At 57.0% G+C, this 14,131-nt stretch overlaps 1 protein-coding gene across 1 annotated transcript in view; it reads left to right on the top strand.

Annotated features, from left to right (window-relative positions):
- The window catches only part of PLXNA4 (plexin A4), a 421,883-nt gene that overhangs the window by 380,400 nt on the left and 27,352 nt on the right, over positions 1-14,131 (top strand). The window contains exons 22-25 of the mRNA XM_035021130.1: positions 321-589; positions 2,958-3,024; positions 3,804-3,950; positions 7,989-8,148. Of these exons, the coding sequence (XP_034877021.1) occupies positions 321-589; positions 2,958-3,024; positions 3,804-3,950; positions 7,989-8,148 (643 nt within the window). The remainder of the gene's footprint in view (positions 1-320; positions 590-2,957; positions 3,025-3,803; positions 3,951-7,988; positions 8,149-14,131) is intronic.

The raw sequence follows: 14,131 nt of genomic DNA, 5'->3' as shown, positions 1-14,131 counted from the left end.
CACGGTGCGGGGCCCCTCACCAGCTCTGTGTCACCGTCAGGGAAGAGCTCAGGCTCCCACGTGGATGGGGATCCCCGGTGCCGTTCTCTCTGCGCCTCCCCTGATTCAGCTCCAAACCAGAGGCAGGGAGCCGCCGCGGGGGTTAAGTAGACAGCACGGTGCCCAGCACCCGATGAGGGCTTGGTGCTGTTGGCCAGGTGGGGTGAGTGGCGGCGGGGCCTGGGGCGGCGCGCACGGCCCACCCCGTGGGGCAGACCCCGGGCCCGGCTGGCAGTCAGGACTCCCCCCGCTCACCTCCCGCCCCGGGGGCTCCTCCACAGGTTCCGGGCTACCGGCAGGAGCGCGTGGAGAAGGGCCTGAAGCTCTTTGCCCAGCTCATCAACAACAAGGTGTTCCTGCTGTCCTTCATCCGCACCCTGGAGTCTCAACGCAGCTTCTCCATGCGCGACCGCGGCAACGTGGCCTCGCTCATCATGACCGTGCTGCAGAGCAAGCTGGAATATGCCACCGACGTGCTGAAGCAGCTGCTGGCCGACCTCATCGACAAGAACCTGGAGAGCAAGAACCACCCCAAGCTGCTGCTCAGGAGGTGAGGGCCGGGCCCGGGGGGCGGGGGGCGGGGAGCGCAGGTCAGAGAGAGAGCCCATTCGGCCTGGATCTTGTGCCTTCTGGGGAGACGGGGGCAGAGCTCCTGGAAGTTGCTGTCAAGTCCCCCAAGGTGAGGACTGACCTGCCTGGAGGCCAGGGCCCGCCCCATGCCCTCTTGTCCGCCACAGCCCATCGGCTTACCCTGCTGTTTCTCTTTGGCCCCCTACATGCACTCTGCCTTCTCCTCTCTCTATCCTTATGCTCCCTGATCATGACCCCTCCGACTGGAATTCTTCTCTCTTGGACTCTTCAGAGGTCATTTTTCCAGCCCCTGCCCCTACCTAAACCAGAACATGAATTAGGAGAGATACCCCAGGGCCTCCTGCCTGGGGACCCGCCTCAGCATCTCAAGATGGGAAACTTGAGTTCCAGGCAGCTCTCCCTGCTGTCTGGGACCAGCAGGGAAGCATCACCCGGGAACTTGCAGGTAATGCGGAATCTCCGGTCCCAGCCCACACCCACTGGGGCGGAATCTGCAGGCTCCCAAGACACCTCGGTGACCCGAAAGTTCTGTTGAAGTGTGAGAAGCCCTGGGCCAGCCTGTGTGTCCTTGCCTGACGCACCTGCTGGAGGCTCCATGCGGGTCCAGGGCGCTCCGCCCCACCCCGTCGGATGCCTCACTGGGGAGACCCAAATGACCACATGTGACCACCAAGCCATATCCCGTGGCTTCGGCTTTATAGGACACAGAGACTCCCTGACTCCCTCCATGCTGCCCTTCACATCTGCCTCCTCCCGGAAGGCCATTTCTCATCCAGGCCGTTAGTGCACTGTCTTTAGCCTTCGTGCGGACAAAGCTGGAAAGCTCGCACGTCCGGCCATCACTCCCCGGCACCGTCTGCCTCTGCCTCTCTTCTGCCTTCTGTCCTCGGTGTCTGGGTCCGAGGCGGGGCCTCCTGCTTGGGCCAGTGGCTAGATTTGGCTTTCAGAAGTGTTTACCTCCGGCTCTTCCCCGGTGCACTGGGCATCTGCCCGCACAGCTGTGAAAGGCTGCTACATGCCGGAGCAATCATCCAGCTTTGGAAACAGCAAGGTAGATCATTTTGATTTTTGTTTTACTTCCACCACGCAGCCACCCACCGGCATAATTCTAGGGTTGCCACTGCCTGCCAGAGCTCCCACCAACAATTTCCCGGTGTGGCCTCGCTCTGGATCTGTGCGTCTCCACCTCTTGTTTTCCACCCGCTCGCTCCCAGGTGCTCTCTCTCCTTCTGCCCTCCTCCATCTCCCTTTCTTCCTCTTGCCCCCGGCTGGCCCCCTCACTTCGACAGTCTTCCTTCTCGTCTCCTCCTAGTTTGCTTCGGAGCTGGCAACTGCCCAGCTGCCGTGGGATTGTAGCTATTTGTGTCTCCCGCCAACTGCAACTTCCGAGTCTATCCAAACATACCTGGATGGGCCGGTTGCTCTCCGGAGCTGGCCCCACGCTCAGCGCAAGTTTGAGGCCCGTTTGTTTTCTCTACGTGGATGCAACCCAAAGGGTCTTCTGGCCCTACCCCTGCTGCTGTGGCTTCCCTTCCAAGGTAAAAGGATAAGTGGACTTGGGTAGCAGCACAAAGGATGCAAGTTAGACTCAAGAAGGCACTTCCTATCATTGCAAATGACACACTAGCAGCGTTCCAGGAGGAGTTCCAAAGGACTTTGAAATAGGATAATTTGGGCATCGCTTAGGATGAGCTAAGTATGCAGCTTTAGTCCGTGTCAGCTCTGGGAGTCTTTCGCTCTAGGTGAGGGGATCAGTCTAATCTATCTGGCCTTTGTCGCCTGACCCACTTCTCCTGCCACCTTCCTTTCTATCCACTGCCCAATTAATATCTCCCGAGGTTTTTCGGTCTTCTTTTTTCACCCACCCACAGGAACTAGAAAGTTCTCTAAAGCTGTCCCATCCAATGTGGTAACTGCCAGCTACCCGCGCCCATTCAAATGCAAATAGTGAAAGGTGAAGAAAATGTAAAATTCAGCTCCTCAGACACACTAGCCACATTTCGAGCGCTCCGTGGGGACCTATGGCTGGTGGCTACCCCACTGGACAGCGCAGAGGGTCTTCATCATCACTGCAGAGGGTGCCGAGGGACAGAACTGCTCCTGCACATTCCCACCGAACACCCACCCGGGAGCCTGACAGCAGCATGTCATCTCCCGGCTTCTGCAGGCACAGCTTGTCTCGTCACTCTGCGGTGTCTAGGAGTCCGTGGGATTCAAGTATTCTTTAGGATCTCAGGATTTGGCCCGAAAGCCGTAAGCAGCAAGATCAATGCAGGGTCATTCCCCCTGCACTCTGACCGGCTTCTGTCTTTATCTTGCTGTAACAGGACTGAGTCGGTGGCCGAGAAGATGCTGACCAACTGGTTCACCTTCCTGCTCTACAAGTTCCTCAAGGTACAATTGGATTTGGGCTATCTCTGGTGCTGTCTGTTACCCACCCCCCAGCTTCCCTGCACACCGCAAAGCCCACATGCCCCAGGCCTGACTCTTAGAACCCCACCAAGAAATGCTGTCCCCCTTGTCACTGTCACTGTCACCGAAGGGGCAGACTCCTGACTGTCTCAGGAGACAGAGCCCACACCCGCCCCCACCACCCCGTCAGTCCTGGCATGAGAGATAATCCCCTGTCCTACAGGCCACGGGAGAAGAGCCCATGAGAGGACCCCGTGTGAACCCTAAAGCCAAAGTCCCTATATAAGCTCAAAACAATTCACCCCTTAGTTCCCTGCTTTCCCTCTTCCTCCCCCCTCCCCCACCTCTCCCAGTCCCAGACTCCCCGAGGCTGATAGGGTCCCAGGCAGGTACCACGGCCCCGTGTGGCAGCAGATAAGCCACCCATGTGCCTGGGCAGGGAAGAGCTACCCGACTTCCAATTATGAGCTTGCTTTCTGAGGACTTTGCAGCCCCAGGACTGACCTCTGTCTGACAGGCCGCAGAGGAAGCGGCTGGAGTGGGGTGGGGAGAAGAAACAGAGAGGGGGCAGGAGGTGGGGAGGTGAAGAGGAGAGGGCAGACAGGAGAAGACAGGTGGTCCAGAGGAAGGGGGAGTTGACAACAGAGGAGGAGCAGGAGCAGGAGAGAACTGGAGCAGAGGAGTGGAAAGCAGCCCTTCGAGAAACAGGCTCCGGGAAGTTGGTCCAGAGTCCGCCCAGCACGGTTCTTCTCTGCGTCCAGGAGTGTGCTGGGGAGCCCCTGTTCTCGCTCTTCTGTGCCATCAAGCAGCAGATGGAGAAGGGGCCCATCGACGCCATCACAGGAGAGGCCCGCTACTCTCTGAGCGAGGACAAGCTCATCCGCCAGCAGATCGACTACAAAACCCTGGTAAAGCAGCCTCACGGTTTTGCCCCTGCCCCTGGTAACGGGGCTGTGGTCCCGTGCAGCCCCTGCCCAGCAGAGGGGACGGTGGAAACGCTGAAAAGCCACCTGGCCTGGGTTGGCCCACCCAGGCCTGTCACCCCAGACTCCCCTAGGGCCCCCACACCAGGGCACCTGGATTTGGGGACCGGTAGCTCAGGCACGTCTGAGCAACACTTCAGCAGAGGCTAGTGTGGTTCTAAGCCAGTGCGCTGAACGTGGGGTCCTAAGCCCTCACCAGCAGCGGGCGGGCGGATTGCGCTCGGTGAACTCCTCATCGGCTCTGCCAGGGTGGGGAGGGACACTTCCATGCAGAGCAGGTGGGGGCCCGAAGGAGAGGAAACCAGAAAGAGTTCCTTGTGTTTCAGAAGCCCGCCTCTGCCCACGGGTCTAAGGCCAAATACCCCCATTACCTGAGAATGTGAGGCCGGACTGGCCCAGTGATTAACGCCTTTGTCCAGGGGACATGGGGATTCCCTCTGTCAAGGTTGGACCCCCTCTCTGATAGCGGCTCCCTAGGAGGCAGCCGAGCTCCGCACGGAGGAGCATGAGGTCTGGATTGGAGCCCTGACTTGGCTTCTGAGCAGCTGGGTGATTTGGGGCAGGTCCCTCAAATCTCTCCGAGCTGGGGTGTCTTTATCTGAAAAAACGGAGGAGAACACTAGAACTTATTTACACAGGGATAAATAATAGTGCATGCCTCCCAGAGTTGTCTGGAGGATGGACTGGGGCAAGGCGTGCGAGGCAGGGAGCACAGAGTAAGTGCCCAGAGCTGCTCACGGAGGCCCTGCCACCACTTTCCCGTGCCTGTCTGCCTCTCTGCTGGCTGTCACTGTCCTTCCAGGCCAGGGCGCTCACCCTCACTCTTGGCCCTTTTGGACGGATGTGTGATTTCCCACCAGGCCTCCGCTAGGAAAGGGGAGAGGATGTGAAAGAAGGAGGTAGAAAATAAGATAGCAGGTGTTTGGGGTGGAGCATGGGTGGAGACAGAGATGGGGATGTGTGTGGAGAGAAAATAGATGGGATTTAAATGCATTTATGGGGAGGGGCGCCTGGGCAGCTCAGTCAGTTAAGCATCCAACTCTTGATTGCGACTCAGGTCAGGACCTCAGGGTCGTGAGATGGAGCCCCATGTTGGGCTCCGCACTGGGCGTGGAGCCTGCTTAAGATTCTTTCTCTCTCTCTCTGCCCCTCCCCCCTCCCTCTCTAAAAAAATAAAATAAAATAAATGTGCTTATGGGGAGATGAGACCCACACAGGCAGGGCCAGGACAGGGCAGAGCGGGGCTGAGCCGGGCAGGAACAGTGAGCCCAGGGTAATCCCAGACCCCAAGGAGAGCAGGGAGACGGTCCCTCCTGGCTGGGAATGATGGGGCGTGAGGCACCTTTCCCCCTCCGTCTTCAGCAGGCTGGGGGGTCCCAGTGGGCTCCCCTGAGGAGGCTTCAGAGGAGCTGCTGTGACTGGGGACCTTGCTTCCTTACAGTCACGTTCTGCTCTGGAGGAGACAGTTAGAGGCTCTGATTAAAATGAGAAAGGGTGGGGGTGGGGGTGGGGTGAGGAATCTTCCCAAAATAGAGACCGGAATAGATTTTTAATGAGCTAGAAGTACCACTGAAAGTCTCGTGCCTGGTCTCCCCCCACCCCTTCCTTTCCCATCCCATCCCCGTTCCTCAGGACCGAATCCAGCGCAGTGAGCTGAGATGAGGCGCTGTCCCCAGATGGGCAGCAGCCTTGACTCCAGAGGCCAGGCTGCTTTCAGATGATGGGACTTAGGGTCCCTGTAAGGAACGTGGGGTGGGTCGGGAGAGCACAGCCATCAGGTGGATAGCCTGGGGAAAGAGACATCTCGAGGAGAGGAGGAGGAAATTGCGATTGTTTTGCCCAGGGAAGAAAGGGCTGCAGGGAGATGTAAGGCCACCTCAGGCCTGAGAAAAGGACCTCAACAGGCAGAAGGTGAGCAGCCCCTGGCTGGTGAGGGAAAGAAAGAAAGGGAAGCTAGAGGAGCCCTGGACAGTGTGGGCCAACCGATGCTGTCGTTGTCCTGGGCCGGAGGGATACCCGAACGGAGAAAGGTGCTGAGAGGCTCAGGGCCGCATCACTTTATAGCTAGGAGCCCTTCAGTTGCGTGATTAATTGGCTTGACACTAGAACTTGAGCCCCCCTGTTCTAGGGCCCTGCTGCTGGGAGCGCCTACTGGCATCACCCAGGAGCCTGTTAGGGGGTGCTCCCCCGGGAGCCTGTGAGGTGCTGGGTGCTCGAAGCAAACAAAAACCCCTGAGTGATTCTATTCACATTAAAACTTGAGAAGCACCGAGCTAGCAGAAAAAAACAAAAAAGACAAAACAAACACCAGGCAGTTTGCTCAGAAACTAACCACGGGGCACAGGAATGGGAGTGGGGAAGGGACGTTCTGGGTGGAGCTGTGGTTTGGCCAGTGGCCAGGAAACCCTGTCCCTCAGAATGGCTACCGGCTACCGCTTCTTCTCCGAATGCCCTGAAGCATCCCGTGGGTTCTGCTAGGGCCACCATGAACCCCTGAGGCAAGTAGAAATGTCAGAAGGGCATACTCAGGGGGCAGCCTCTGCCTCAGGGTCCCTCAGGGGAGGATGCCCAGATAAGGCTGCGTTGCTGCTTGGGGGAGGCTGAGCCCAGGGCAGCACAAAGTGACAGGCTGTGCTTGGCCACGGAGGGGGCAGCAAGGGTCCCAGAAAGCTTTAGAAGGATCGGCTGAGAGAGGGCACTCAGAAGGGACCCACGGTCCAGAGTTCCTCCCACCATTGTTTTCAGTTTAGGACATTTTGAGGGTGAGAGTTTGGTTTTGTAGATTTAGGAGGTTTTTTCCTGCTTAATGGAAGAAGCATGTTCCCATGTGAGCTCGAAGCAGTCTGGCTGCTAATGAAAGGCAGGCGTCCAGGGGCCAGGGTTCTGATTGCCACCACGTGGAGCGGGGGTGGGGGAAGGAAACTGTCGTCTGAGTCTGCAGGCCTGCAGTCAGAGGTGGGGGCGTGCAGCGAGAGATCAGGCAGGGATGAGGTGGTGGTGCAGTGAGAGACCAGGGAGGGAGGTGGTGGGGGTGCAGCGAGAGATCAGCCAGGGAGGTGGGGGGGTGCAGCGAGAGACCAGGGAGGGATGGGGTGGGGGTGCAGGGAAAGATCAGGCAGGGAGGTGGGGGATGCAGCGAGAGATCAGAGGGATGGGGTGGGGTGCAGCAAGAGATCGGAGGGTACGGTGAGAGATCAGGGAGGGAGGTGGGGGGTGCAGTGAGAGATCAGGGAGGAAGGCACGTGGAGGGCTTAGGTGGCAGGAGCAGAGGGAGGGTGTGGGAGCCGGCGTGCCCTACTGTGGTCCCCCCAGCATCCCACACAGTCCCATCCATGTAGACAGAGCCCTCTCTGAGAACAGCAAGGGAAGAGAAGCCTTGGGAAATAGCCCAGAACTTTTTCAAGGAAAAAAATATCGCTTGGTGCTTTAAGCAGAGCCTTCATTTTTCTGACTAGTTCCAAAAAGAGACACCGAGGCCCTGAGCCAGGGTGGCCTCTTCTCTGAACACGAGGTTGTGGGTTCAGCGCCAGGAAGGCCTCTCCAGTGGCCTGAACCTACATCTTTTTATTTTTAAAGAGCACATTAAGCTTCTTACAGATTCTCCAACCTCCAATCGGCCCCAAACCCTCACAAAAATCGAAGCTTATGAAATCTCTTGAGCAAGAAGCCAGATTCACATTTGTGTGTGTGTGTGCGTGCGTGCGTGCATGTATGTGTGTGTGTGTGTGTGTGTGTGAGAGAGAGAGAGAGAGAGAGAGAGAGAGTGACAGGAAGGAGGTACCGACACACGTGGAAGGTGGGGGTTCAGAGGTAGGCAGGGGTCTGGGTGTGTTGCTGAGAAGGTGCCGTGTGTGTGGCGTGCGTGTGAGAGAGCGTGCGTACATGCAGTGGTGTCCAGAATGCGCCTGGGACTCAGCATTCCTGCCACCCTCCCCCACACGCCTCCGTTCCCCCTTCCTCCAGGTCCTGAGCTGTGTCAACCCAGACAGTGCCAACAGCCCCGAGGTCCCAGTGAAGATCCTCAACTGCGACACCATTACTCAGGTCAAGGAGAAGATTCTGGATGCCATCTTTAAGAATGTGCCCTGCTCCCACCGGCCCAAGGCTGCAGATATGGACCTGGGTGAGTAGGCTGCCCGGACAGGGGCTGCCCCGGGACTGGTCAGAAGCACCTTCTACGGACCAGTGGAGCCAGGGGGCAGGGAAGCCTGCCTCCATGGCTGTTAGTGAGCGCTAGGCAGAGAGGGGACTCCGTCGGCTGGCCGCACCACCACCTCGGGGGGCTTTGGAGTAGCCAGGGGGTGTCCTCTCTGCGTGAAGGGGATTCAGGCTGAGTCTGTGTGGTCCAAGGTCCCGCCACCACCATTGTTAGCCCCCGAGCTCTTCCCTTCCCCTCTGTTCTGTGCGTGTCATTTTTGCTGACAACCTAAGGCAGGAGGGATCTGGGTCAGTGATGGAGGATGGAGAGAAAGAAGAGAGAAAAATGAGAGAGGACAGCCTGCTGGGGAGCAGGATGACATTTTATTCGAATGTTCCATGAATAGATCACATAGCCTGTATAAACAAGGGCACGCCACTTAGGGCCAGCTGTACTTAGATCCGGTTAAGGTTGGCCTGAGTGTTTAATGAGACACTGTCCTGGGGAAATCCTAGTGGGGAGCTCCGAGCTCCAAAGGGGCCAGGCTGAAGAGAGGCCGTGTGGCATTGTGGCTCGGCGTCACACCTGGATTTGAGTCCTGACACTGTGAAGTCCCAGCTGTGTGACCTTGGTCCAGTTACTTACCTTCTCTGTGCCTTAGTGTCTTTACCTCTATGACAGAGATAATAGTAGTGTGGACCTCATTGTGAGAAAGAAACCAGATGAGGCGTGTAAAAGCCTCTCGACGCACTGCCTGGCCCCTAGCACCCACTCACTTAGCTTTGGCCACTGTCACTACTGCTTGGAGAAGAACGCTGGTAAGGAGACGGCATGTGTCTGTTTGTTGATCCGGGCGCAGAGAGAAAGCGTTCATGTGTATATGCTTGTGTCTGGAGATTTGTGGCAACGGAGGGGTGGGAGGACCTCCAGGGGCCCCTAATCCATCCATCGGGCCTCTAAGCTGCCTTCAGCTAAGCCATCCAAGACAGATGAGCATCTACCCTATTTTTAACATCCAAAGGGAATCTTCATCCCCTCCCGCTGCGCCACCCACTTCCCCCCAGATTCTGATGCCTGAAGACTCAGGATCGGGAAGTTCTGCTAACCCACCTCAACTCTTCCTGCTCCCTTTAACCGCCCCGCCTCTTGCTCGGCCCCTGGTGGCCCCTCACGCCCAGGGCTCTGACGCCCGGGGAGAGAGACTGGGTGAGCGCATGCTCTCCTTCCCCTGGGAGGTGGCCCTGCGTGTGCTGCGTCTGGGACAAGGAGGAGACCTGTGTGAGAGTCAGGGGAGGGGTCAGGGGGAGAGTGCGTCCACCTGCGCATCCCAGAGCACCGGGCACTCGGGTCGGAGGGAACGCTCGTGTCTGCATGTGGGTGATCTGCTGCCAGGAAGATCCCACAGACCGACGTGGGGAAGCCTCCTGTTGCAGAACCAGTGCGAGGGGACAGGGCTACCAGGAAGGAAGACTCCTGCGTTCCCCACCCCCAAACAACTAAGCGGGTTGTTCCATAACGGGCTTCCCCGGGAAAGCTGAGCTCATGGGGGGTAGCCGGGTAGCTCCCCAGTCCCTCTGTCTGTGTGTGAGAGTCACATCAGTGTGCACCCTCGGCTTCTCAGCATCCTTCTCTGCACAGTGGGCAGGGGGATAACCTGGCATAGCGGGGCCAAGAGGAAAAACCTTCGTGGGGAAGGTGGGTTTGGAAAGATGGTGCTAGAACACAGGAAGAGCTCCTGTGTGCAGGTGCATATCGGACCATTGCTTCTCTTGCTCGGGAATGGGGTGACTCCCCAGGAGGGAGAGCGGCAGGTGGCCTCGTCAGCCTCCACCTGAAGCATGGAGATGGAGTTTTTGCACCAGAATGCCTTCTCTTCCTTACCAGAAAAGGGCAGATGGTGGTGAAGAACACTCCAGCCTGTGGTGGTCTCAACTCTTCCTGGATCTTAGATAGGGCGGGAGCCAACGTTCTTCCGTGTCCTCTCAACCCCAAGCTAAGGGGGCGCCCTCTGGAAGCGCGTTCAGGGACCACACCTGCTTGATTTCCTGGAGGGAGACTTCGTGGCCCGTACCTGCTGCTCAGGATTGCCCTCCCCGCCTGGGATCTGCACACCCTGAGCTTGGGAGGGGAAGGGGCTGCTTCTTAGCTTTAGAAAATTGCTCCCTTTAAGGTCTAGGGGTGCAAGCCCACCCAGCAGATGGTGAATGAAAAGATGGAAGGCACCCTACGGCCATAGCGGTGAATCATTCACAGCGGAAGGGGCAGCCTCAGAGCAGCGGGGGTACTCCCTGCCTTCCCCCAAGGGAAGGGGCCCGAGCGGGGCTGCACGCTCTCGAGCTCCAGGCTGCTCCAGCCAGGGAGAGGCCGCCTGCCTCCCAGCAGGGGCTGCGTGTCCCGTGATGCACTGCTCACCACGGCTGCCAGCATTTCAGCTCCCCCGAGACCACAGGGGCACCTGTCCCAGAGGAGGACCCAGGGACTACCCTGGAGGGATGAGGCCTCCGACAGCAGGGACAGATGAGGGGGGGAACCAAAGACGCAGTCAGGGCCTCAGGGCCCCATCCTACTGGGGAAGGAGTGCTGTGCTGAACTCGTCATAAAGGCCTCCCGTGGTGGATGCTCTTCTGAGGAATGTCCTCTTTTCTATTAGATCCAGAGCTTGGAGCTGCTCCCCAATCTCTGGCCTTCTTTCTACCAAAGCCAGATTGCATAACAAGGAAACGGGGCCTCCTCTGAGACCCAAATGCTGTTTCCACATGGTTGAACTCAGCCTCGTGGCCCCCAGGGGGAGAAAGAAGCAAGGCAAGTTTTTCCCATCATGTAGGCGATAGTGCTTTAAAAGCCTAAAAGCAGTTTACAAATGTAAGGTGTGATTATTATAAAAAATTAATCTATGCCGAAGGGACAGAACATGAAGCACATGGGCCTGGAAAGGACTCAGCCACATGCCTTGGACAGGGGCAAGAGAGCCAGGCAGCCTCCTTCCGTTCCCCCTTCCTCTAGCTGAGGGCATTGGGCAAAGGTTGCCTTCCCCCTCCTGATGTTAGCTCCTGGCAAAGCAAGGACACTTATCCCAGAACAGCTCAGAAGGGAACAAACACATTCTAAGCCACCCCTGTAATTGTCCTAAGTAAATCCAGCCCCAAACACCTCCTCCTGCCTTTCATCATCACCGTGGCCCCTGGCCCAGCCTGGCCCCTCATTCCAGACACTTCTGTTCATTGCTCCTTGGACTGAAGTTCTCTCCCCTCCCTACCCCCACCTCCATCCACCCTTTCACCAGACTTTCCCAGGTGTTAAGCAACCAAGATGGGGAATGTATTAGGGTTCTCCAGAGAAACAGAACCAATAGAATGTGCAGAGAGAGAGATTTATTTTAAGGAATTGCTCACGTGATTATGGAGTCTTAGTCCATTTGGGCTGCTGGAGCATGATACCATAGACTGCACAGAAATTTCTCACAGTTCTGGAGGCTGGGAAGTCCAAGATCAAGGTGCTGGGAGACTTAGTGTCTGGTGAAGATTGCTTCCTGGTTCACAGGTGGTGCCTTCTTCCTGTGTCCTCACCTGGCAGAAGGAACAAGGGAGTCTCGGGGGTCCCTCTTATAGCCACTAATTCTGTTCAGGGGGGCTCCACCCTCATGATCTTTGATCTCACAAAGACACCACCTCCAAATCCCTTCACGTTGGGGGTTAGGATTTCAACATAGGAGTTCTGGTGGGACACAACCATTCAGTCTCTGGCAAAGGGTCCGGCCAAGTTCAAAACCTGCAAGGTAGGCTGGCAGGCTGGAGACCTAAGGAGGAGCCCGTGTTGCAGGCCAAGTCCGAAGGCTTTCTGCAGGCAGAATTCCCTCTTGCTCAGGGGAGGTCAGTCTTTTCTCCTCTTCAGGCCTTCAGCTCACCGGATGAGGCCCACCTACATTATGGAGGGCAATTCACTTTACTCAAAGTCTACCAATTGAAGTGTTAATCTCATCTAAGAACAACCTCACAGAAACATCCGGAGAAATGTCTGAGCACATAACTGGATGCCTAGGCCCAGCCAAGCTGACACATCAAATTAACCAGCACAGGAGCCAAAGTGAAGGACACAAGGCCTGCTTTCATTTCAGTCTGTTGGAATCTAGGGAAGGAAAGACACCCCAGGGCAGGCACTGGGGGCCGCGCCGGGTCAGGGACAACCTCGGGAGCGCTCAAAGCATAGTGGTGACAGGACCCCACTCTTTTATACAGGAGGCTGTCCTCAACCCGTTTATGTCCCTTTCCACCTGCAGGTATTGGGTCTAGGTACCCCCCTGCAGCACTAAACTCTTCAACCGATGTATCGTAAGAGCCTGCCTCTGGGCAAGCTCTGTGCCAGGCATAGGGGTACCAGTGTGAGCAGGACGAGTTCCTCATTTCTCTGCACGGCACCCCTCCCTCTGAGCCAGGAGACTCTGTGTCAGCAAAGAGGACATCACTGATGCTGGTCTGTTCCACTGCGCAGGAGAATCTGCCGCTCAGAGAGGCACAGTGTGTGGGCCCTGGTCACACAGCAGGAAGGTGGAGAGAACACCCACGTCCTCCCCGTACAGTCTCCCCATGAGCCTTGGCCTCCCGAGATTCCTCTGGTTTAAGGCAAAATGCTCTCTCAATAGCCCCTGGAACTCGGCCTCCCCCTCTGTCTGGCCGTTCAGGGTTCAAGTCATGATGAAAGGCTATATATATATTTTGTCAAGTAAGTAATTCCTGCATGCAATAAAAAGATACACTATCTTCCGAAGGAAATATAAAAAGTTCACAGCAGCTGTCTCCCCAGTTTGCATTTTCCGCTGCACCTGATGGGAAGGACAGATAAAGATAATGAGATTTTTTTCTCTCTCTCTTTCTTCTTTCACCTTCCTCTCTCCCCGGAAGGTGGAAGTGTAACAAATTGGATTGTGAGTGTGTCTGTCCTTTGTGCTTGGAGCCTGGAGCCGGGCACAGGGCTGCCGGGCAGGAGCTGTGAGAGAGAGGTCAGAGCTAACAGCTGCCTCTTGGTGCCGTGTGTGGGAATCCCAGGGTCGCCTTTCCCCCTCCCCGGTGCCCACCACCTGCCTGCTTCACTCTTCTTTGACACTGCTGGAGGGACCCCAGAGCCTCTGGGTCCCATACTCGAGAATATCCATTAAGCTCCAGCTCCTCTCTCCTTACGGAGTAGCAGAGCCCAGCCTTCTTTTGCCCGCCAGTTTCCCCAAGAGCAACAACTAGCCAGAGCCGCGCGCCTTCCAGTTTACCGAGACTTGGCCCCTCGAGTGCAGACGGCACAGCCCCACTGGGAATTTCTTCTCTGGAACACCACATTTCAAAGTTCAGTTACTTTCTCTTTGAGAACTTGCTCTCACAATAACTAAAATACTTTTTTTCTTTTGTAAGGAAACATATTTAGACGGTATGCCCCCTCCTGCTCCCAGATCAATTTTCCAGCCTCGTTGGCGGCGGCGCTCTGATCCTGTCACGGCCCTTCCCTGTTCTGCTCTGATGCATGTTCCCACCTGTCGACAGGTGTCCAGCAGTCCTGTCTCCTCCTCCAGCCCTCTGCTCAGGATCTTGTCCTTGTGGGGTAGAGCAGGCCCTGGGCAGGGTTGGCGTGTGCCCCTGGTGAGAGCCTGCCCGCAGTGCCCCGGGGGGGGGCAAGGTGGCCTGGGGCGGAAGTACAGGCATCCGCTGGGACGGTCCCGCGTGGATCAGGAGGGTTGGCTCAGCAGGACCGCGCAGTCTGGTGAGCATATCCCTCCTCCCTTGCCTGTCCAGGTCAGCCCTTCCCAAAGCTTCTGTGATGGGTCTGACGAGATGTGCTGATAGAAAGAATGGAAAGGGGGGGCGGGGTTTGCAAACCTTGAGTCCCCACCTTAAGGTAAAATGAAGTGCACGCGTGAATATGTGTGTGCATACATCTATGAGTGTGTGACCGTGTGTGTGCATACATGTGTCCTCGCCTGCATCTC

The sequence above is a fragment of the Mirounga leonina genome, unplaced genomic scaffold (genome assembly GCF_011800145.1).
Source record: "Mirounga leonina isolate KUSES-001 unplaced genomic scaffold, KU_Mleo_1.0 Mir_174, whole genome shotgun sequence".
In the NCBI taxonomy this organism is placed as follows: Eukaryota; Metazoa; Chordata; class Mammalia; order Carnivora; family Phocidae; genus Mirounga; species Mirounga leonina.
Note: the sequence above shows the minus strand (reverse complement) of the source record. Positions and strands in the feature narration are given on the sequence as shown.